Raw genomic sequence first — 24,524 nt, forward strand, 5'->3', positions numbered from 1 at the left:
CATATAGGTAATACAAATCTATAGCAGATCTCTGCAAAAAATTTTAAGGATATGGTTTTCATAGCTTCATGTTTGGTCAAAAGCCACAGTGTCATTCATTTTGGAAGGGATCGTGTGAGGTCTCCTGTCCAACCTCCTGCTTAAAAAAGGGTCACAACTAAAGTAAGATGAGATTTCTCAGTGCCTTGTCCATGTGGGTCTCAGAAACTTTCAGTGATAGGAATCCCACAATCTTTCAAGGCAACCAGTGCTTAATAACCCTCAGTGATTTTTTTTTCCCCCCCATAGATCCAGTCCTATTCCAGTTTATGACTCCAGTCTGTCATCTGCTCTCTCTGCACTCCAGTACAGAGCCTAGCTCCACTTTCTCTATAACCCCTTATAGATACTGAAAGGTTGCTGTCAGGCTTCCCTTCCCCAGGCTGAGAAAGCCCAGATTTCCTAGCATCTCCAGTGTTCCATCTCCCAGCTGTCCTCATAGCGCTCCACAGGATCTGCTGAATTTTATCAGTGTTCTTTGTATTGGGAGCATTCAAACTGGATTCAGTATTCCAGACAATTCCTGACTGAAGTCATTGCGACACAGCCCTCATTTATTTTTCATCTGTCTTGGAAATCTGGAGAGGTCTGAGTTATCTGCACGCTAGCAAATGTCTCCTCTTACAAGAACGTAAGAAAGAAGCCCCTGGTAATCACAGGCCTGCAATTCTCACTTCAGTGCCTGGCAAAATTACTGAGAAAATTATTCTTGGAGTTATTGAAAAACATCTGAAGGACAGTGCAGTCATTGGTTACACTCAACAAGGATTCATGAGGGGAAGGTCCTGCTTAACCAACTTAATCTGCTTTTACGACAAGGTCACCCATCTAATTAACGAAGGGAAGCCAGTTAATGTGATCTTTTTGGACTTCAGCAAAGCTTTCAATACTGTAAGTATATAAAACAAAGGGGAAAAGTTCATTTTCAGAAAGGAAAAACAAACAAACAAACAAACAAACAAACAAAAACCACACATTTGGAAATAGCAGTAAAACCAGAACACTTCCCTTTGTAGGTGGATGGGCCAGCACACCGCTGATGCTGCTGAGCTTGAAAGAAAACCACGAAGCGGTCTGCTCCCTCTATCGCTGAAAGCAGGAATTGCTGCCACCGAGCCCTCCCCACGCAGCTCCGGGATGCCCGGGAGGACAACTCAGCCCTGTCCTGGGGTTGAAGGGGACTGAAGGGAGAAATAACTTGGAGATGTGCTCAAGGGATTTTTTTCAAGCTTTTTTTTTTTTTTTTTTTTTTTTTTTTTTTTTTTTGCGGGGGGCGGTTGTGGAGATGGTGGTTTCTCAGGTAAATTGAAGGAAGGATGCTTAAGCCCCAAAGAACCCACTGCTGTGGCTTCTAGCAAGGGGGAGAAGTCAGATGTTGAGGCCCAGGGACTGCTTCCTGCACTGCTGGGGGTGGGGGGGGAAAGGAGGGGAGGGGATGAAAGGGTGGGAGCTGATGACTTTTGAAGCAATGTTTCTTCACATTTTTGGCTTTCTTAAGTTTCTTCCCTTCTCCCATTAAAGGTTTCCTTGTCTGTGCTTGGAGAGAGAGCAAGAAAAGTCTCTACAAAGGACAAGGCAGGTTTATTTATCCCGAAGAGGTTTAGCTTCATTGATCCCAGCCCTTTTCACTGCTGCTGTGATTTCTTCGGCAGAAGTGTTATGGGGTTGGGGTTATCCATGCTGCCGGGGCGCTGACGTCCACACAGCACTGTGTTGCTCTGTGCAGGTTGTCAGACGGATGCGGTGCAGTGTGCACTCAAGCAGGTGCGTGTAGGGGTCAGATAAATGAGAGCAGTGCGGCACAAGATGGGAGGCGAGGGCCTGAATGTCTGCGCGGGTCGGGACCGACGGCGGACCAGCAGCCCTCCAGGCGCACACCGCTCCCAGGGTCTCCGGCTCTCCGCCGCGCTCCGCGGGGCTCTGTCGGAGCGCTCCCTCCCGGAACGCGGCCGCACGAGGGAAGCGCGGAGGCGGGGGGCAACCCGGGAGCCGCCGCCCCGACGTGGGCGCCCCGGGACGAGACCCGAGAGGCGGCGAGCGGTCCAGAGCGCGTCGCGGCCGCGGGGGGAGTGACTCTGGCGGGCAGCGGCGGGCTGAGATAAAGGCTCCGAGGCTGCCTCCTTCCCACCCCTTTTCTCTCGTAACTTTTTTTTTTTTTTTTCCTCCCTCCTCTCCCAGCAAAGGGACCGCGGCTGCGGCGGCAGCCCCGGAGCAGCCCCGGCGCGGACGCCGCCGCCATGAGCCCGCCGCCGCCGCCGTCGGAGCGCGCCGCCGGGGGCTGAGCGCGGACCCGGGGCTCCCGGGACCCCCGCCCGTCCCCGCCGCGCCCGGGGCAGCGGCCGCCGCGATGTCGGCGCAGAGCCTGCTGAGCAGCGTCTTCTCCTGCTCCTCCCCGGCCGCCGCCGCCCCCGCCGCCGCCAAGAGCCTCTCGAAGCGGAGGCTCCGCCAGACGCGCAGCCTCGACCCCGCCATCATCGGCGGCGACCGGGAGGAGGGCGAGGGCGCGGGCCGGGCGCCCCGGGCGAGGGCCGCCGGCGGCCCCCCGTGGGAGCCCCGCGACCCCCGGGGCTCCTCCGCCTCCACGCCCAGCTCCCCCCTGGAGCGCTCGCCGCCGGGCAGCGCGCTCTTCGACGGCGGCAGCCCCCGCGGCAAGCGCAGCCCCGGCCGCGAGCCGCCCTTCCTGCCGCGCGCTCCCTCGGCCTCGGCGCTCAGCGGCCCCGCCGCCGCCAACAGCATCTTCTCGTCGCCCCGCCGCTGGCTGCAGCAGCGCAAGGGACAGCCCTCGCCGCCCGGCTCGCGCCCCGCCGCCTACGTCGTGCGCAAGTCCGAGGTAGGCCCGCCCCGCCGCGACCCCCGCCCGCCCCGCGGGGCCGCCCCACACGCGTCCGCCCCGCGCGAGTCCGCGGCGCCGTCGGGGTGGCAGCGGAGAGCGGTGCGTTTGGAGCGCCCTCCGTGAGCTTCGTGCGATCCCGTCCTGGCTTCGCACCTCCCGGAGAGACAGAGGAATTCCTTTGAAAGCCCTGCTTGATTTGATGCCTCACGTGTGGCAAGAACCACGCGAGGAGGGATCGTATTCCGAGACAAACCCAACTGAGCGGTGCAAATATCGACTCCTTTCACTTGGGTGATTTCAGTACTGGGCTGCCGACACGGTGCCATAGGCACAGATACATTCGAGGAACACAGCACTGCTTCTCGATAGCTTTGCTTTGCGTGTTGAGCAGTGGGTGATGGCGTGAGGTGCTTGCAAGGGTGAGGTGCCCAGGTACCCCATAGGGCTGGGCAAAGGTCATCAAGAAGTGACAACAGCATGAACTTTCCTGTGTGGAATTTCCTCAATCCGAATCTTTGAACACAATCTCAGGTCTCTGGGTGCGAGCAGGTCTCTCTTCACTGCTTCCACGCAAAGATGTCATGTGTCAACCTGAAAGGAGGTTGTACCTGGGTCTCTTTTCCCAAGTAACAGCAATAGGATGAGAGGGAATGGCCTCAAGTTGTGCCAGAGTAGGTTCAGGTTGGATATCGTTTCTTCACAGAAAGAGCAGTGAGGCAGTGGCACAGGCTGCCCATGGAGGTGATGGTTTCACCGTCCGTGGAGGTGTTCAGGAACTGTGTGGATGCAGCACTGAGGGATGTGGTTTGTGGGCATGGTGTGATGGGATGATGGCTGGATGAGATGATCTTAGTGATCTTTTCCGACCTTAGTGATTCCAGAGTGATTGTGTTTAATCACAGCATCATTTGTAGCTGCATCTGCGTAGGAAGCAGTTTCCTTGAACCCTGCTGGGTATCCTTCATCCAGTAATAAGTGGAGGTTTGCACTAATAGAGTGTGATCTTATATTTTGAAAGCATCCTTTATACAGCCAAAGCAAGGTGTTTGCAGTAACTGATAGCTCTGTGTAAGTGCAGTGTAAAAAATTAATCAGCTTCAAGTTGGAAGAAAAATGCACAGAATTTCACTGCAGGAGAGCGGCTTTGAGCTGAGTGCTGCAAGGACTGGTGAGTGCCAATGCTTGTGACCTGTCTGCGGGCCTTCAGTGAAGCAGCATTGTCACTGCAGTGTTACTGCTGTCACCATCACTGCAATGTCCTCGCAGGACCTGCTGGGCTTAGGGTTTCAACTTTTGACTTGTTACTCAGATATTAACTAAGCTGTGACTCTGGGTGATAACAGGTATAAATGACTTCAATCTGTATATTAAAAAAAGAGATTTCACCAAAATATTTCTGATTGCTGTCTCCCTTCTCATTGTAAGCATCCTGATGCTGGGCTTTCATTCTGGTTTTGCCATAAAATAGCATTGTTCTTAAAGGATTTAGTTGATTACTCCTCTGCAGACTTCACTGAAAAGGAATTGTGCAGCTTTTAGGAACTAAACGGTTCTCTATTTGTGGGGCTTCACCCTTGCTGTGGCAAAGCAATGCCTCCTGTTCCTGGTTCTGCTGAACATGGAGATGACAGTTACCAATGGCTTCAGTAAATCATAGGGTAAAGCTGCAGGAGATTTTTTGGGGGGAAAAAGCATTTATCCTCAATTCCCATCAGATTTCAGCTGTACTTTTAAGACATTTTCCTTGAGGAAAATTCTTCTTTTGCTTACAAAATTAAATCTATTACAGTTATTATATTTTCATTCATTAAATGTTTTATAAGGTTAAGTGACTGTTTAAGCATACTAGATATCATGGAAAAACGTGATAAAAATATGGACAGCTACCTTATAGCCTTGCTTCTGCCAACACGTAGTCACATATGGATACTTCACTGTACAAGTGAAGGATGCGGTGTTTCACAGCTCTCCCTGTGTGAGAAGCCCAGTGGAGCTCAGTAGCAGTAGCTCTGTGTGGAGGCTCATTCAGCCTTCTGCCTATTTTTCTGTCCCAAGGACAGGAAAGGAAAATGATAGGTAATGATCTGAATGTAATCCAGCAATGTCTTGCTGACCAGGGGAGTCCCTGTGTCTCCCAGCTGATGGCGCAGGTCAGAGCTACCTACCTGCAAAGTCAGCACAACAGCACAAGTTTGAGTTACTATGTAACTTCTGGTCGAGTCTTATGGAGTGGTAATTTAAAGCATGGTAGTAGAGTATGGGTCACTTAATAACCAGTTTTAGCTAATAGGCGCTTTGGGAGGTCGGCTCCCTTAAATTCACTCATTATTTTCAGAATGAAAGTTTAAATCCATTGGGAAGGCCGGCTCAGGCTCCTTCTTTCCATATCTCCTCTCTTGCCAAAATTTCCCCCTGAGCATCATTGTTTTCCATGTCACTGTGAGTGGCTTGCTCAGCTCTTTTCCCTTGCTCCTTTCCAATTTCACATCCAGCATTTGCTTCAGAACTATGCTGGTGGAAGGACGTACATGAAAAATTCTGCAGAAAAAGTGCAAATCAAAATTCCTGAAACAATCTTGAGCTTACTACTCAAGCTGATGAATTGAGAGGCCGCTTTTTCACATGAGTACATATCTGTGTGTGTTTCAAATGGATATTTTTCTTTGAAGTTAGTGGGACAAGTTGTTTTGCAGAAAGAAAGGGCTTATCGTAGTCATCTTTGCAGGAGCAGAACCTGTTCATGGTCCACTTAAAGGAAAGAGGGTCTTTCCTTTGACTCATAAGCAATGTTTGGTATCTGTTCTGAAATGTGTGGGCTGCCTACAGCCAAGAGAGAAAGAAGGCAGTCTGCTGTTCAGTAATTTAACAATATTTATAGAATTATTTTAATGGAAAGCCTCCTCAGCCTTTACTCTTTTGTGACAACTCATATTTATTGGTGTTCAGTTGCCACAGTCTATCCAGGCTATATCTTTAGCGTGCCATTAGCTTTGTATTTTTTACTTCATTGTTTCTGCATTTCCCTGTGTGTGTTGTGTGGCTTGCTATGGTGAGATGCTCTGGAATTGCTTCCCCATCAGCTGGAATATTTGTCCTTGGAGAGGGATCACATGGAATGAATTAAATCGCTATCAGCACTAGCTGATCTGTTTGCCATAATAATCTCTGAGGCGATATGTAGCTGGTTAAAGGAGAGCTCAGTGTCAGTTCCACATACTTAGCCTTAAGCACCTTCAGACCTAATCCAGACGTTTTTCTATAGGGATGGAAGAGGGGTTTGAACTAATCCCCGTGTAGAGCCCTCATTAACTGTCCAGGGGGCAAAATGGGAATCTGGTAGGTTTAAAGGGATTTTGACACCTTGTTTTATTGGTCTTCCATCAAACATGCGAAACACCGGACACTTCTCCACCCCCAAAATTGGTAACCTGCATTTTTCCCTTTGAGGACAGGCTATTTAGTGAGTTGGAGGGTGTTTATTTTTTTTAAGTAAAAGACTTCATCTGCTGATATGTACCACTGAACTGTTTGCTTTGCTTTCTTCCGTAAGGCACCCTAAACCACAAGATGCAACAGATTAAATCCAGCCTAAGTCCATCCTGCTCAGTGTTGTCAGAGTTTTACAGCTGCCAAATTTGTCGGGCAGACATACTGTGGGTCTTGTATGAAGAGGAATGCCATGAGAAGTAACTAAATATATTCAACATTTCTGAGTTGGCAAGTGTCCTCTTTCCATTCCCAACTAAATTACGTCTGAGGACATTTGGTGAGAATGTGGGAACTGACAGCTAGGACAGACAGAACTGTCACCACGTGTGCATTGCTTGAGTAATGGGAAAGGAACTTGTGGAAATAATAGGAATTAGTCTGAAAAGTAATCTTGAGCAGCTTCTAAAATACCAACAACCCAGACCGCTGTCTTGACTTCATGATGGAGCTGATGCACGCAGAGCTGTGCAGTGTCCTGTATGATGGGCGCTGCAGCTGAGGCAGCTGCAGGTGGAAAACTTTGCAGTGGTCACCCTTCACTCTTCTGTGTCATGGTGGTGGTTTCAGCACAGCAGTGTCAAGCATATGGTTTTGTCCTTCCAGATGTGAGTATGGTGATGAAAACCAGCCCTGAGCAAGCAGGGCTGAATACTTGTTCTGGTGTGGCAGAAACTAGATCGTATCAGTATCAGAACTGCAGAGTGGATGTGTTAATATGAAAAGGTAGTGAAAATTAAAACTGTAATAACAATACTGCCATATTAAATATGAAAGTGCACCTATTTAATTTTCTGGCTTTGTGGTAAGAGCATGAGAGCATTTGGAAACGTGAGGTTCACTGGAATTAAGCTGTTCTAAACTGTATATGTTGAACATCCTGGATTCCTCAGATTTTTGACTGAACTTTGTAATTGAGTGGTGGAAGAAGAGGCCAAATATTTCATCTACTTTTGGAAAATTAGAAGGGAGCAACAAAGAAATAAGGGCAAGACTCAGACCTCATCAGAAGTTGATCCTGCTATTCATCATCCAGTTTTGCAAAGTCTTACTCTCTTACTCTCACTTCAGTGTAACAGAGTACTTAAGTGTGTGCCTTACTCTGTGTGCATACTACAGCTGAAACAGAATATCAGGTAGGGAGCAAAGAGTGTGGTTATGCATCACTCATTCATTTAGTTCATTTCTCTTTAAAATTTCCTCTTTATTGTTTTGCACATGTTTTTAAGTGGTGCCCGTTCGAAATATTTTCTATTATTTTTATTTATTCTTATTCTTCAGGAATAATACGTATCTATGGAGATGTATATCCAGGCTTTTGGGCCAAGTTTCAGTTTTTCCAAGATATTTACAGACTGGCTGTTTAAGGTTCTGGACCTGTTCCACTGTGGCTATTGGCACAGTGATATTAAATCCCTGGGAGGGTTCAAAGTGTTTTGGAGGATCTGATGAGCTTCCAGTGCTTGATGCTCACCACATCATCATGCTGGAATCAGGTGTTGGGTACTACCTGTTCTTGCTTTTGGAGCTATCTATGCCAGGTGCAGCGTCACTGGCCCATAAATAGAAACACCAGTTATCCACTCTGGTGTCATCCCTGGGTCATCATCTTCACAGGCCTGGTAATGGGAATGGCTTGCATGAACTTTCCAAGGCGTGAGACCAGAACTAGATTTTCTGGATCTCCTCAGTTGCTGCTGCTCTCTCTGTATTTTCTCAAAGCAAAGCTTTATGGTGTTCCTTCACGAGGACTTTTTGACAGTTTAAGGTCAAAGTAAGATTTATGAGCATTGTTCTTAGCAAGGATGTGCAAGAGTGCTCAGTCCCTCAGAACCTCTCATTATGCTGTGAGCACTGAGCACCTGATGGGACTTGGATAGATTTTGCTTGCCTCCTTTTTTCCTGCTCATTCATGATTTCTTGTTCCATGCACCCTGACCTGCTCAGATTGACTGTACCTTTTATCCATTTCCCACTGTCTTTGTCACATATATTTTCAGATTAATGTTCATGCCAAACAATAAAAGGGAAGATAATGTGTCTTTTTGTTTGTTTTCATTACCCGAAATCTGTATTAAAACCTTCTTTAGTGTAGCTCCAGGTATTATTTGGATTGGCCAAATGTTAATGAATCTTTATGTTCTCACAAATGTTCTCTCTCATAAATGGACAAAATGGTTTTCAGCAAAGTGCAGAGTATGGCACAGACTTTGCTAACAAGTGAAAGATTCTGACTGTATTGAATAAGTTGGGAAGGCATGCTGCAAATGCACAGACTCATTTTGTATAGTGTGATTAAGACTACTTTTGCACAGTATCATTCTTGCCTAAAGGACTGGCTCCCTGGATTTGATTTTCAATGATATGACTGTACCTCCACTGATCACCTGTAATTGACTTTATAAGCAGACTAATAACCTTTCCTTTGCTATTTTTGAGTTTTATTTGCTTTTCTTCCACTGCTGTATTATGGCAATATCATTTTTGAGCACAGTCTTCTTTTTTTTTTTTTTTCCTCTCTAAAGGGTAATTTCAGTTGAGTTGCACCCTACTGAGAGTAATTTGGTGAGAAACCAATTGGCAATACTTTGTTCAGCTTTCATTTGCCTCTATCTAGAAGTCTAAAAATATTCCTCCTACAGGAAATGTACTTCATTCTGTTATGGCTTTTGCTTCCCGTAGGAGGTATTACTTTTAATTTATTGAATAAACCTTTCTGAATTGTATTCCCGTAAGAATTTAGGTGCAATAGAGTCTGTGAGCAAGTTGTCCAAGAGGTCTCACCATCTTCTCTTTTTAGCAGTGATGCAGCTGTTTTTATATACAGTGACAATAAGCTCAGGAAAAAGCCAACACTTGCATGAAGAGGGAAAACTGGATGCTAAAGAATGCTGTAACTTCTCAAATTTTGTTGTGCTAAACATACATATTGTATTTGTTCTTTTTTAAATCACAAAGAATCCCTTCCTCCCCCACTTCTCTTTTCCCTGCTCTTGATTTTAAAAGGGTGCTGGACAATAATTTGATCTCAATCTCATTACTACAGTTTCTTTTGTAAGTATATATGTGTATAGGAAGGCCAGATCTTTATAACATCCTGTTTGGAAGTCAGCTATGGCTGTTAATTTAATGCGTATGACGGGGTGGAGGTTGTTAGTAGAAAGGGGCAGGGAGGGGGAAAACAGAAATTGTCATACATTACATTTTCACGGTCCAAAATTAGACCCTATCTACTACATCCAAAATGTGAACAATATGCTTGAGTTTTCTTGTGGCTATTTCATAACATTCCGGCTGACAAAATATGGTGTTCCTTTTGCTCACTGCTTCACTACTGTTCCTCAAGCACGTGCTCATGTGTCTAATGACAGCTCTTGTAGCAGCACACAGGGGAGTATGGCTTATATCTTCAGAGGGAGACAGCTTATTTGCAAACTATATGCAAAGTAGATTGCTCCAGAGAGCAGGTACCAAACCATAACCAGCTGAGAGAATTAACCAACAAATTACTTAAGTAAACACAATTAGAAGCTTTGTTTTTTTTTTTCTTTTCTTTAGAAATAACGTGCCTTACTTCTGTATTCATGAAGGGAATGGGATGTAGTTAGCAGTCAACCTGTGTTGAGAGTTTTAAAGAAACTTTAAAAACAGGACCAAAATAGAATAATGAGTAATAATACATTTCATATAGGAAAAATCTGTGGTACACCATACACAATGTAGACTTCTTCTTTCTTTTCTCCACTTGCAGTCTCCGGGCTTAGATAAAGACTTTTTGTTTCATAAACCTGTCCTCGACAGAGACAGTGTGAATATGACAGATAAGCATGCATTTCTCTGTTGTTGTAAACTACGTAACAAAGAATGGATCAGAGGAAGACCAGCTAGATAAGTTAGTGAGTGGTGGAGGTTATATGATGAGATGAGTGAGAGCCCTTCAGATTGGGCTGAGGGAACAAAAAAAATAACTAGCTGACTGAGAGCAGTGAATTGGCCTGGTGAGTCTACATCTGGAGGGCTGGGTGCAGGCTGCATTGTATGACAGAGGTGCTGACATAGGAGGACAAGTGTAGGGCCACTGAGACGGAGTGCTTTATGCACAAGGAAAAAAATATGGAAAAAAAACCTTCTCAAGTGCAGGTGATTTGCAGATGTATCTTGACAGAGCCACAGCAGAACTTCAGCAGGAACTTGCTACGATTGCAACAGGTAGTGAAGCTTTAGTGGTGACTTGCTGGGTCAGTTTTCTGCCAGCCCATTCAACCAAGCTTCCTTGCACATACCAGCATTAAAGAGCCCACGAGGTTTGTAATGGCAGAACAGTGTGATACTTGTTCCAAAATCGATCTGTCTGCTTTTGTGAGTTATTTCATTTTTGATTTTAAAATACTGAATTCTAGCAAAGCACCTTTTTTTTTCCTACCCCACTTTGCATTAGCTTAGCACGCTCATGACAGGCCAGATGATGTGTTACCTAAAACATTTCATTTAAATGCGTTTAGTAAAATTATGGTATGGTATCATCCATGCCAATATAACTTTGCTAACTTTCATTTTGTCATTTTCCTGAATGCATTATAAAAATAAAAAGCTTCGGGGAGAGGATCAGTAGAAGAAGGAAAAAAAACTAAAGATGTATGCAAGAAGGGAAAGGAAATATCCTGCTGAGCTTTGAGCTGGGGATTTCAATGGATTCACAGGAAAATCAGTGATGCAGGAGGAGGCTTATGCCTCGCCTATATTGTCTTACACAGCAGCATCTGAACCTGATCCTGACCTAACAGCCAAGGAGCTTAAGGGCACAGTTATGTAACTGGGATCAGCCAAAGCTAAACTAAACTGGAGTAGGCAGTTGGGGCCATGCAGCCTGGAAAAGGCTGGTACCAAATTGGTTTGCTCAACTAAATGCTTCCATGGTGCTATTTAAAAGGACTACAGGGGACAATTTGCTGCTGTTTCCAGTGCAGAGGTGGGATTTTCCGAGCTTCTGAAAAATGTTGGTCTACACCTGTTCTCCTGAATCTTCTCATCTTGTTCTTGGAAAATGATTTTGGTAAGCCTGGGTTGAGCTGGCAGAGGCTTTGTGAGGCTTCTGACACTGAGCATGAAAGCGGGTTGAGAGAAGAATCCTGCCTACAGTAGCATAAAGCCTTGATGGCTTAGAGTTGTAACTTTTTCTGGTTTCTATGGATGCTTTTTTTCCTAGAATGGGTAAGAAAGAGGAAGGAGAAAAATGGGGACTGTATATGATGTCTGCATGGCTGAAACAGAAGGAAATAAAGATGAGGAGGAGAATGAAACAGCATAAGAAGTATGTAGCTAAGTATGATAACATTCAGGCTGGCAAACAGGTTTACTGTGGATATGCTACTATAGCTGGGAAGTGCAGAGCTCAGACTGCTGCCAGCCTGCACCTCTCTGTCCTGTCATGTATTTTGCTGGGCCCAGGTGTGTATTGTGTCTGCTCTGTGCATCACAACTGTGCCTGCTATGCAGCCTGGCCCTCAGGGATGGGAGGTGGGTGTCCCAGTGCAGCTGTGCTGCCTTGCGTGCTTTGAGTGGGTCTCACAGTTGTCTGTATAAGTGAGAGCATAAGGAGCTTCTGAATCACTGTGGAAAGTCAACCTTGAGCTCCAAAGTGGTTGAGATTGTTTTCACTCTAGGTGCTTTTTGTCCTTTTTCCTATACTATTTCTTCCTTCCTACTTTCTGGCATTCAGCGTGACATTTAGCTGCGTGCCTTTTCTGGGGCTGAAGATAGCAGTCTTAAGATACCACTTGAATTGCAACTGAAAAGAATGAGGGTGCTGCAGAGAGTTATATATTCTTGGATTCCTTACTGTTTTCATGAAATACACTCTTTTGGGTCACTTAATAACCATATTGCTGTGCTAGTGTCTGGGCGTTTTAGTTAGAACAGGACGAAAACATTTGTAGAAAAACAGGAGCTCCTCTTATTCTGGATCTAACTCAAACAGATGGACTAGAAGAAGTGGGAAAAGGAGCAATATGGTTGGCAGCATCTGGGGCAAATAAAAACAAAGCCAGAAGGGATGAATTAGTTGTGATGCTCACAAGGAGAGCGGGAAAGATTTGTGTGGAAGACTGATAGCAGAGGATGCTACAGAGAGGCATTCTTGTTGGTCCCTCTTGAGAGAAAATCCAAGGCTAGGGGAGATATAGCGGAAAAGTGAGGAGGAGTCTGGTTGGTGTTTTCCTTGGAGCCAGTCATAAAGTACTGGGGAGGAAGAGAAGAGATCTTCCTCCAGGACTGAGGGTGTACAGCAGAAGCAATAGCTGAGCCCTGTTGAGGGCACAGAACAAGCAACTTGTGAGGAATGTAATGGGACTTCCCATCAAGTCCAGAGGTGATTATTATTTTAATTTATTTTATAGCCCAACCTTTGTAAGCAGAGAGACTGAAAAACACTGCTGGGAAGGACAGGAAAGATTTGGGAAGGAAGGGTTGGGACGGCTGGAAGATCTCATGGATGCTGAGCGTAGGTGGACGTAGCTGAGGGAGCTGTTGTGCTGATGCACTGTGGCTTGGGCTGAAAGCACTGTTGGAGGAAAGCACTTGTTATGGGATAAGTGGCTTGTGTGGCTGTGGCTTGTCTTGTTAGCAGTGATTATTTTGTGTGGTGGTGGAGGGTTCTTATTTGCTTTACAAGCCATAATGAAGCTTGGATTTGAATCACATTTGTGAACCACATCTCTATGTGATTGCATGTTCTGTAAGCGGTAGTTGCCCAGGAGAGCTGCATCGCATGTAGCTGATGGGAGAATGGGGGAACACATGGTGTACAACTCTCAGCAGTAAGTCAACATTTTGTTGTCCATCTCTTTCTTTCTTCTGCCAGGAAACATCTCATTGCTACAAGAGATGGCTTCCTGAGAATGAAGTATTCTAAAGCAGGGTGGATAGAATCTGTAGTGGGCACAGCTGAGGCTCCTCAGACATGTTTGAATTCTCAGTGTGGTGACTCAGTGGAATGTTGCTTTGTATTCCAGAACAGGAACTGTACAGTGGTGTACAGTTCAAACAATTCAGATGGTGTGAGGTGCCCCCAGATACCACTTTCTGAAAAGTTTCCCAAGCAAGGTCACCTCCCTTCTGCAAAAAACTGGAGGGATGGGTGATTTATGCCTTCTTTGTTCAACTGGCACAACATCAATGTGTAGAGAAGGATCTAACATGCTGAATTTGAAATATTTTTTTCCCATGCTTTGTATTAGGGCAACTCTGGAAATACTCTGTTTCTGGCTTTGCTTTTGTTCTTCCTAGCTTTTTAGGAAATATTTGAACAAAGGGAGTTGAGGCTGTTCTCATGACCACTGAGATACAACTGAATTTTCCCAGCTTAGAAAAGGAGCAGCTACAGATCTTTCTGCAGAAACTAATAAAACTTTTGTCTTTTTCCTTCTTTCCTGGTCTTACAAATCGGGGATACATCCACCTCTGTAAGCATATATGCTTTATTTACAGTACGCCCAGCTTAGATGCTTTCTCTTTCCCCTGAAGAGCAGCAGGAGGCCTGTGATTTCTCATTCTTTAGGAGCTGCCTGGGCTTTGGGAAGAGGCAAAGCTCAAAAAATCAGCACTGCAGGCGAGCCTGTGGATTTGATGCTTAATCCTCACAGGAGCACAGATGAGCCTGGGTGAGGGCTGGGTCTCTGTGCCACACAGCATTGCTAAGCAGGACAGTGGGACAAAGAAGGTTGGGTGAGCTGCTGGGTGTTTCCCTGACGGGAGAGAGGATGCAGTTAGTTATTTCTGGAAACAACCCAGCCCACTGAAGTTATATTTAGCTGTTAGGTAACTGCTTTAAACTGGGATTATACCTAAATTAGAGACGAGAAGGTAAAGCTGAGGGATAAGAGTATGTGGTCTTTGTTCCCTGACTGCAGCAGGTTGAGGTGTATGAGTATCTAACTTCATGAAAATCCTTACAGAATGCAGAAATTTTAAATAAGAGATGACAGATACAGTCATACCAGGAAGTACGGACTCTTTTTTTTTTTTTTTTTTTTTTTTGGTGATGCTTAGTGGCCTCAGAAAATGAATGCTTTATGAATGTTTTGCCTTTAGTGAATATTTGTGAGTCTTAAGTTGTGGTGGAAAAAAAGGGTTGCTTATGCAGATTGTTAGGGGAATTTCTTCAAAATATGAGGGGAGGAATGAAGCTCCCAGAACATAAAACTGGGTAACGGAGACTTAACATGGTGGAATGAATGTAGGCAGAAACTGAAAGAGATGGGAAGAATGGAACTAGTTGGGGAGGGGATGTGTTTGATCTAATACTAGGCTGAGATTCAATGGAAAGCTGTATAGGAAAGGATGACACTGTTGAAGACAACCAGTGTTTATAGAGCATTTGGATGGGTGTTCATACAGCAGTACTGTACTGGAAAGACAACAAAAGAGAATACCATAGCCAATGAGAAGATAGGAGTCTGCATGAGACTCCTAGCTAGGTTTTGTATTTGAAAGACAGTATGTTGGAAATTTGTATATAAGCATATCTTATTCTAACTCCTGGCCAGGGGCAGCAGACAGGAGGAATACTGCTTATGCTGACCTCTGCTGTCTTCCTGCCCCACACTGCCAGCAGAGATGTAGAATTTTCTTTGTGTGCTGAAGAGTACATCTGGATGCACTGTGTACTATGGTGTCCTAGTTGGAAATGCAGCCCTTGGCCTGGGACAGCTGAAGTATCCTCCCCAGGACGTGCCAGGCAAGTCCCTGACTCCTGGCAGCAGACAGGAGGACACACTGCCCTTGCAGGTAACATGTGCTATCTGTGGTATTTTCAGCTGGCAGAGAGAGAGATGGCTTTGTCAGAAAGGAAGAAGGTGATATCTATGGTTTTAAGTACAGAAGGTGAAACTCTAGACAGCAGCAATGCTTTTTTTTTTTTTTTAAGAGCAGAGAAAGGATGTACAGGTGTAGTAATTCCTTTTGACTGAAAGTTATTCAGCTTATTCCAAGTACATTTTGCAATGTTTTCTTTATGCATTGAAATGCCTTAATGAAGAGCTGGCATTTTGCTGTGAATTATTAACGCTCACCTAACAGGTGTTTACATATGTTTGCCTTGAAACCTAGCTCTGCAATGCTGTTTGAAAACACTGAGTTTTGGAGCCTGGGCTCTAACAAAGGTGCAGGTGAGGTAGGGCAGGGTGGCTGCCACCTATTTATGTGTAGCAGCTGTGCTGAGCCTCCTCTGGTGCTGCCCAAACAGGCACACCTGTGTTTATTATCTATTTGTTAGTACTGCTTAACTACTTCTGACCTGTTACTCTGCCAGCCAGGCTGTGCCACCTGTGGTAACTGTAAACCTAAATCACTTTTTTTTGTAATTCCTCTGTGAGAGGAGTGAGCTGGTCTTCTGCCACAGTGCTCTGCAGATCTTAGTCACCTGGGGCCTGTTCCTGCCCCAGGGGCACGGGTCAGAGCATGGCTGTAACCTCCTTCAGGAGGAGAGGGGCACCCAGGAGTGTGATGTTTCTTTTGGATGGATGTTTTTATGTTCTCAGTTCAGTACCTGTTTGGAGATGGACTGTCAAGCTTCCACCTTGTATAGTGGTTAATGGCTTCTGCCAAGCACGTTGCTGGATGTTACAGCCAAGGTTGCATTAGACTGTTATTGATCCTGATCCTGCTGTCTTCCACAACTGTGTTGTCCTTCCCACTCCAAGCATTTCTTCTTTGAGAACTTGCTTTGATGGAAGGTAGACTTTTTTTTTCTTTTTTTTTTTTTTTCAGTAAAAATTGATTGTGCTGCTGCCACTTCTCAATACTGGAAAAAAAGAGGGGAAAAAATGCAATGAAAACACTAGAAGCCTCAGACCTATTCTCAGTGTAGCAGGCCAAATATCTTCCTTGGGAATGCAAGTTCAGGATGATGATTTTAATTATTGGTGACCTTGTCACTTGAGAAGATGAATTGGTTTGTATCTTTTGCCCTGGAAAATGGTTATTAATGAATCTTTGTGTGAGTAGCTGAGAGCAGAACAGCCACTTCTCATTCAGCCTTGCTGCAGCAGTGGCTTTTCAGCAGGCCTTGCCCTGGTAGTTAGCCATTACTGGGCAGGCTCTAATGATTTACCTTTACCTGAACAAGCACTTGGTAAGGGACCAAGCGACATGTGCAATCATGCTTTCTGTATCAGGTTGGAACTTGTTATGTTGGGAGGAAGTACACAGAAATCTTTCCAGTACTGCTGGTGGCCCTGATGGCACAACTGGCAGCTTATGGTCCTGCGCAGTCTGGCTGCCCTTCCATCAAAGCAAATTCTTTGCAACCCACACACTCCCCTTCTCTCAGATGTGTGATCCTGTACATGAAATAGGTAGAGTGATATTATGCAGTGAATATTTATCCTGTAAGGTTTAAAGTGATTTCCTCACTTTAAATGGCAATTAATCCAGGTGAATCTTAGAATTAGCTAAAACATAAATTTCATCTAAATTGAGCCTCTACTTGAAAAAATAAGAATTTCAATTGGAAAGTAATACAATTGGCTGTTCTTAAGAGGCAGAAATTCTACTGATCTCTGAAACTGGGAAGAAGGCTTGAAATCTTCTTGACTCGATTGGACTCGATGATCTCTAGGCGTCCCTTCCAATCCCTACAATTCTGTGGGTGGGAGAGAACTGATTGCATGCAGTATTAATTAATATTTATGGTGCCTTACTAGGCTATGCTAAACTTTAAAGTGTCATGCTTTGATTGTTTTGCACAAATGCAAACAGTTCTGTTGGAGAAATATTTCCAGCTTGAAAATCAGGAACATTTGTAGCAAGTTCTGCTGTTTCTTTTTTTTTTTTTTTTTTTTTTTTTTTACAAAAACCCAAAACCTAGAGAATGGTATGACCATCTAACATCAAGCTTCATCAAGCAGCATGTCAGTATTAATTGGCATGGTTCCTTTATCAGTGATAGTCTTATTTAAGACGTGCCTCAAGATCTTATGGAATCAATTGAATATTTCTTTGCAAATAGTATAGTGTTTCAACAGATGTATAAACACTATGTTCTTCCTAACAGGAAAAGGGCCACAAACAAATCAGCCTCGAAATTAGGGTTGGCCAAGAAGGAAATACTGTCTTTTATACTGAAATAATAGAAGGTACCCTGGTTCCTTTTTTGGGGATCAAAGAAGTGTAACTTTTCATCTGTAGGAATCACAATACATGGCTCAATTTTAATATATGTGTTTATTTTAATAAAATAAAAACTAATGTTAAATAAAAAAGCACATCATGCAGTGCTGTCAGTCAGGGCTTTATTGAGGTCTCCACTCAACTATAGTTATTTCAGTCTGTGATCGGTGTTTGTTTTTTCAGTTAATTTGCCTTCCCATAGTAGGGAGGACTGTATTTATTAGATCTAACTATATCTAATCTAACACGAGCACCTGCTGGGAAGCTGTAATACAGTGTCAACTGTGGCACTGAGATAAGGACCTGATTTGTTTTTACTTGACACTGTTTCATATTTACTATATTTCTTTAAACATCTTTCTGGAAATATTTTGCTGGTGTGAGTATTTTTTCAAGCTGTCCCATCAATCACCGCTATGTTTTACTTCTGTGTACAATTCCTTGCCTTTCCCTGTGTGGTTCTCCTAGTAACCTTGCATGTAAGACATGCTCTGCCTCCTTCCAGACTTTCTATGTGCCCAGTCTTACTTAATTATGAGACTTCTTTCACTTCATTGTTCTTTGTTCTTCAGAGGGCTGAACGCTCAGCAGCATAGGCAGATCCTCACAAAAATGTTCATTCATATTATGAGAGATTAAAGAACACTTATTTAGGAAGTGTGTTCATTCTGCAACTTAATCTGATGCTTATTCATACTGAATGAGAGAAATGCCAAGTGTGTATGATTATTGTATATCTATAATGCTGTTTGCGCATGATAAATTAGAAGATGAATGCAGTTATAATGTAGTATTCACGAAAAATTATTTCTGATAATTTTTGTGTGGGGTATGGAATTTCTTTGCTTAGATGCTCACATCTTGGAAGCTGACAAGTTATGTGATCCATGTTAGAAGGAGCATTCAACAGGATGTGATTTACTTTGTCGTGATGTATGAAAGTAATCTTATAGTGTCAGCCTCTCCTACTGAAAGAAGAATAAAAAACAGAGAAAACTGGTTTTAAAAGCATCAATTTTATGCATGTCTGAATGACAGAATGTATTGGGTAGTACAAATTCACACAAAGATGTTTATCTTATTTAGTTCGGCGCCTTTATTTTGATGCTGTATAACCTGATATGTGTGAATGAATGGTTTGAAGTGTCCCTTGAATTGAAGGGCATCGCTCATTTTGATGTTTTGCTGTAAATTTGATGCTTACATCTGAAGCAGACATGCATGAAAAAAGGTAAGATTTAAAAGAATTACCTTGATATAAAATCATGAATATTTTTTCATATGTGCCATGTTGTTCTGTGCATGAATAATTAGCTTGTGTTCCAAATGAAGGACAAAATGTTTTCCGCATTTGGCTTTGGCAGGCAGAATGCTACGTGTGAAAACATAACAAAAATAAAGATCCATTATTGGCCTCACATCTGAGGAAGCTCTAGAGCATAACATTCATAATATTTTCCTCCAAAGTCCTCTTTAAACTCGTGTTTAGTAAATTAGCTTCAGATCTTTCTTTCCAGTGCTGTTCTAGTGTATGGAAAAAGAGCTTTAGCCGCCATCTGCTCTTCTCCAAATATTGACCAGTGAACTGCAACATGTGCATGGTATATCTTGATACAATTTATGGACAGGGGTGTGCTGTGGGGCCACCCAACTGAATCTTGCTTCTTTTATCTAGATCTGCTTTCCCTTCGTGTAAAAGCAGAGAGGTAAAGGAATGGGAAGAACAGGCTTGATGTGAATCACTGGATAGGGATAAGAATCCATGGGACCTAAGGATGCAGAGGAGCTCCACTAATTTAAATCTTCAGCTAAATGAGCTCTACTCTATGGAGTTCCATTCTATGGAGGTCACTTAGCTGAAGATTTAGATTAGTTCTATCTTTTAAATCCTCAGGACTCTTCTGTTTACTAGGAAGAGAGTGAGTGGTTTCCATATGACTTTTGCAGGTGCTTTTCATTTTGGCATGTGATTGTGTATCTGTTCCAGGAGGAATATTCTTATGTTTAGAGTTGAAAAAAACAAACAAACAAACAAAAAACAACGTGCAGCACATTGTGCTACAGAAATTCAGGGAAATAAATGGCTGCTTCCCACCTGAATTTAGAGTCAGTTATACAAGCAAATTTATCATCAAAAGTTTAAGTAAGTACGGCGTTCACAAATTTTGTGTTCTTGTAAAGTGGCTCATTACATGGGATTGCAGTTGCCAAGTGCCAAATGTAAGGGAAGGCTTCTGTGTTTTATTTCTTTTATCTGGTTCGTCAGTATGTTAAAATTCTGGGAATTGTTGAAAAACAACAATTACTTTTGTTACGTTTCTGTACATGTGTAGAAATGTGGAGTTACTGCGGTCATTTGTTGTTGTTGCTGTGCTTGGCTTTGTTAAAGGCAAGTTGCAAATTAAATGACTGAAATTCCACCTCCTTCAGCAGAATCTGCATAAATATGAGCTCTCATGTCTTTCATATCTTGTTACTGCTCCAGTGAGATGACTCAAAATGTCTTGTAATTGCTGAACTAATTACAATGCTGGGTGAGGTGTACTTGACTCTTCTCCATCTGCAGTCTTCCAGAAGTCCCCAGGTGGCTTTTGGAGCCTTGGCTGTCTTTGTAAAAATGCTTCCACTCATGACTCTTGAGAAGGAGCTTCACTTCTTTAGGGTGATATAACCCTGCACTGAAACAGCCTTCTGGAGTAGGGAACAGACCAACAGAAGAAATCTACCTGCCTTCTTTGAGGGCTCTTGGCAAACAGTGGTTTGTGGTTTTTTTTTGGTCTATAATAAGTGGGTAAACATCCAAACTTTGCTGCGTCACATTGCTGAAGTAGATGTAGTTGCAGGCATATGCTGGGGGTATTCAGACAAGCAAAGTGCCCTTTAGCTGTGGAAAAGAGAAGAAATGGGAAAACTGCCAAGCCTATATAGTTTATATACATGTACACAAAGGCGTGAATAGCAGCCAACATTTCCTAAAGAGTAAATTGCAGTAAAGTAGAAAGAACTAGTGCATTCATTTGTGGTTTGTGCTTGGATGCTTTAGCATCTTGTTTTTTTTTTTCATTTCAGGGTTATGTTCCAGGTGCTGGAACAGGCTGGCCAGAAAGGTGGCTGAGTCCCTGGAGGTGTCCAAGAAACTTTTTGATGTTATAGTGAAGGACATGGTTTAGTGGGGAAATATTGGTGGTAGGTGGACGATTGGACTGGATGATCTTGGAGGTCTTTTCCAACCTTGGTGATTCTCTGATTCTAGTGATGATTCTAGTACTGCCTATAGCAGAGTTAGTGACACTTGCCTGCTCCTTGTCTGAATCTACAGTTGTATTTTTGTCAGCAGCCTTTTAAATCTGTTTGGTTTTTCAGATAGGAGTCATTAGCTAAAGTTATTTTAATCACTGGTTTTTAAAGCTGTACTTAATCAAGTTCCTTGCTTACTAATTGTTTTGGATAATATTTCATAGTATCATTGCAAGATCAATTGGTATTGATTGATAGCTATTTCTCGTGTTGAGTGTCAATGGCAGTGTAATATTCTCCTTAATTTGGTTCTTTTGCTGTTCAGCCTGACAGAATTCTAGCAAAGAGTATATGTGCAATGGTGAATTATGTATTTATTTAACACGTGGTCATATTTCAGTTGTGGTGATGTCTTTCTGGAATTCAGTTAAAGAGGCAGAGTTCACGTCAGTATTACTAAGTTGCTTAATAACACAGCATTACATTTATGAGAAGCTCCGAAAAGTGAGTGAAACCACGTTTTACTCTTTAAATTAAGCGAATTGACAGATAATCAGTTAACACTGTGCATTAAAATTTGCATCATAATTAGGATCAGGACTGTATGTTTGGAAAGAACTCCGATTGTCTGCACTTGTTGAGCTTCAATTTGCATTCTGGAGCAGTCGTGGACTGAGTTTCTGATGAAAATCAACTGCAGAATGTGCTGCTGTGTGTTTGGTCTATGTTATGTAAGCTGGATGTGTTTTGTATCTGCAACTCAGGGAATCATCAATTTATTAGAAATCCTGAAAATTGCCTTTAGCTAGGGCTGTGGAGGTATCTAACTGGACTGTTCTTCGTTACCGTTTCTTTTGGATTTTAGAGCTGTGAGTTATTAGCCTCTTCTACCAAGTTTTGTAGGTTTGGAAAAAAAAAAAAAAAATCTCCCATTCTGTTCCTCAGCCTTTAAGTGAACCCATTCTTGAACTGGAACAATCTGAAGAAAATGGTCTTCATTAACAGCAAAACAGTTTGTGATCAAGCAAGCCACTTTGCTGGCTTATCACTGTGATGCATCCTTTGGGTTCATAAGCAGTTTGTTCTCAAGTTTAGCGGTGCAGCTTTCTTGTAAACTTAATCAGCAGATGTGTACTGATTAATTTTAATTCTTTTAATACGCTGTGAAACCTTAGATAATAATAAGTAAGAATTTTCACATACAAAGAGCTGGAGCACCTCTCCTATGAAGAAAGGTTGAGGGAACTGGGCTTGTTTAGCTTGGAAAAAAGAAGGCTCTTGGGGATACCTCATTGTGGCCTACCAGTATTTGAAAGAAATGTATAAACAGGAGGGGGAATGGTTTTTTACAAGGGTAGATAGTGATAGGACAAGGGGGAATGGTTTTAAACTGAGACAGGGGATGTTCAGAAAGGAGGAAGTTTTTCACTCAGAGGGTGGTGACACACTGGAACAGGTTGCCCAAGGAGGCTGTGGATGTCCATCCCTGGAGGCATTCAAGGCCAGGCTGGATGTGGCTCTGGGCAGTCTGGCCTAGTGGCTGGCAACCCTGCACATAGCAGGGGGGTTGAAACTAGATAAGCATTGTGGTCCTTTTCAACCCAGGCTGTTCTATGATTCTATGAACTAAATTGTTAGTCACACTTTTAATTTGAGGCATTGAAACACCTGTGTGCTCAGATTTGGGTCAGGCATGGAGGAAGCAAGGAAGTGGCAGGAATGGGAGGCTTCTGAGGCAGAAAGCATGGGCTGGGATCCCCATTTCATCCACCAAATGAGATCCCCACTCTCCACCCACTCCCAGCTGTGTGATCCAGCCATGCTGTGCTCCCTCAGGGAGAAGCTGTGTGAGCTTGGCTGTAGCTCACAGGTTTCTCCTGAGCGTATTTCTGAAGGTGATGCTGCCAGCTTGCTGGGACAGGAGACATGGAGTTTCTACTGTAGGTTTGTGGCTTAACTCTGTGCTTAGTGGAGTGCAAGGCCCAGGCGGCAGCAGGCCACGTGGGCACGACTACAGCCTGGGCATCTGTGCAGCCATGCTATGTCTACAGAGGAGTATGCACGTCACTGAACTCAGTGTTCCTGTGCTCGAGAGCAAGAGGTCCTGAAAATGAAGGAGAATTTTCTCCTCTTGATGTTGCACCTTCAAGGGCTAAAGTAAGCATTGGTACTGAAAAAGAATAAAAAAAGATTTTCTTTGTTTCAGGCAGGATCTTTGCACAGTTTGTGATTCTGGTTGTTAATAGAAAAGTATCTTTTTAGTATTTCATTCTTCTAGATAATGAACAACGTGAACATCGCAGCCCTTTAGGCAGTTTTGTAGCAATACTGTAGCCTCTTGTTTTGTAGTGTAGCTCTGTAACCATTTGGCTGCAGCAGCAGCAGCATTTCACAGTGTGCCTGCTGTTCAGGCATCCCTTTTCACTAAAATTTTCCTCTCGCATACTATGTGCTGTCATTTGATAGTATGATCGTATATTCTTCTCCTCATCCCCTGTCCCTGCTGTGGTTGTGATATGCGTTGAAGTTTTACTGCCATTTGCAGTTATCCTCAGCTCTTCTTCAGTGTGGTTTGTTTCCTCTAGGCTGTTGCATTATGCCTTCAGGTCATCAGTATCTACATTCCCTTCCCAGGGAGGTCATGAAGGATCAGACCTCAGAGGTCTCATGGAATTTTCTTTAACGGAGTCCAAGGTCGTGAGGCTGAATGCATTGTTTGAATATTCATCCAGCAAGATCTTTGGATAGGCAACAACTGAACTCAGCTGAGTACTGCTGCTTACAGCAGTCGTGATCAGCCTTTGTTTATTTAACCCAGCTGTACTTGAAAGAGGCTTTGGTTACAGGCATATTTGGAGGCCTGTATAGATTTGAGCAGCACTAACAGCTTTATATTACTGCTAAGTGTCTTTATTGCTGCTGAATAAAAAGGGAGGCTCTATTCTTTTCACATAGTTACATAATTAATGAGTCATTCTAATGACTTTTAGATATTATTTGGAGAAATTGTAAGTGAAGCTGCACAAGATCAAGATATGAAAAAATGAGACTACAATTTTATAGCTTATAGAATAAGATGCATGCTTTAGCAGTTCTGGTGGAGAATATATATATATATATATATATGTATATATATGTTTCTAGTTCTCTTGATTTCTCCAAGAGTTCCTCTTCCAAATGTGCAGAGGTAAGAACTGCCTTCCAGATTGTGCTGTTAGACAGCTCCAGAACTTGTCAGTGCTTGAACTTTGCCAGGCTGCAAACAAGTGATTCTGATAATGCTGTGGACAGTTTCCCTCAGGCTATTTAGATTCTTGTGACAGGATGGAGAATAGTAAAAATGCATGTGTTACCACTTAACTTCTTCTGAGAAGGCACGAACAGTTATACAAGCAAGTTCACCAGTATTCACAGGGAGGGAGAAAAAGGGGCACTAAAATGTGCGGTAAAGGATTGAAGTCACAGGGTTAGGGAAGCTTCCTCCAAAGCAGCTGATGAGATGCTGGTGTGTAAGGTGAGGCCATCAAGCAGGAGGCAGACAAGGAGTTTGGATGCTGCACAGAGATCTGTTGTAAGATGTATTGGGAGGCATCTCAGTACCTTTCCAATCTATTAAAAGGTTGGTTGTTTGAAAACTAGAGATAGAACACAGCTGCTTAGCAATGGCTGGAGTATCACTATATGTTCCACTACAGCCACTTAAAAAAAACCTGAGCAATCATGGTAAAAAACACAAAGAAATGCAGTATTTGATCATCACTGA

General features: G+C 43.4%; 1 protein-coding gene across 1 annotated transcript in view; it reads left to right on the forward strand.

The window, feature by feature from the left end:
• Nucleotides 1-2,386: 2,386 nt before the first annotated feature.
• The window catches only part of ARHGAP6 (Rho GTPase activating protein 6), a 303,096-nt gene continuing 280,958 nt past the window's right edge, over nt 2,387-24,524 (forward strand). The window contains exon 1 of the mRNA XM_090125755.1: nt 2,387-2,869. Coding sequence (XP_089981881.1) covers nt 2,387-2,869 — 483 coding nt within the window. The remainder of the gene's footprint in view (nt 2,870-24,524) is intronic.

The sequence above is a fragment of the Phasianus colchicus genome, chromosome 1, assembly GCF_987193195.1.
Source record: "Phasianus colchicus chromosome 1, bPhaCol1.hap1.1, whole genome shotgun sequence".
In the NCBI taxonomy this organism is placed as follows: Eukaryota; Metazoa; Chordata; class Aves; order Galliformes; family Phasianidae; genus Phasianus; species Phasianus colchicus.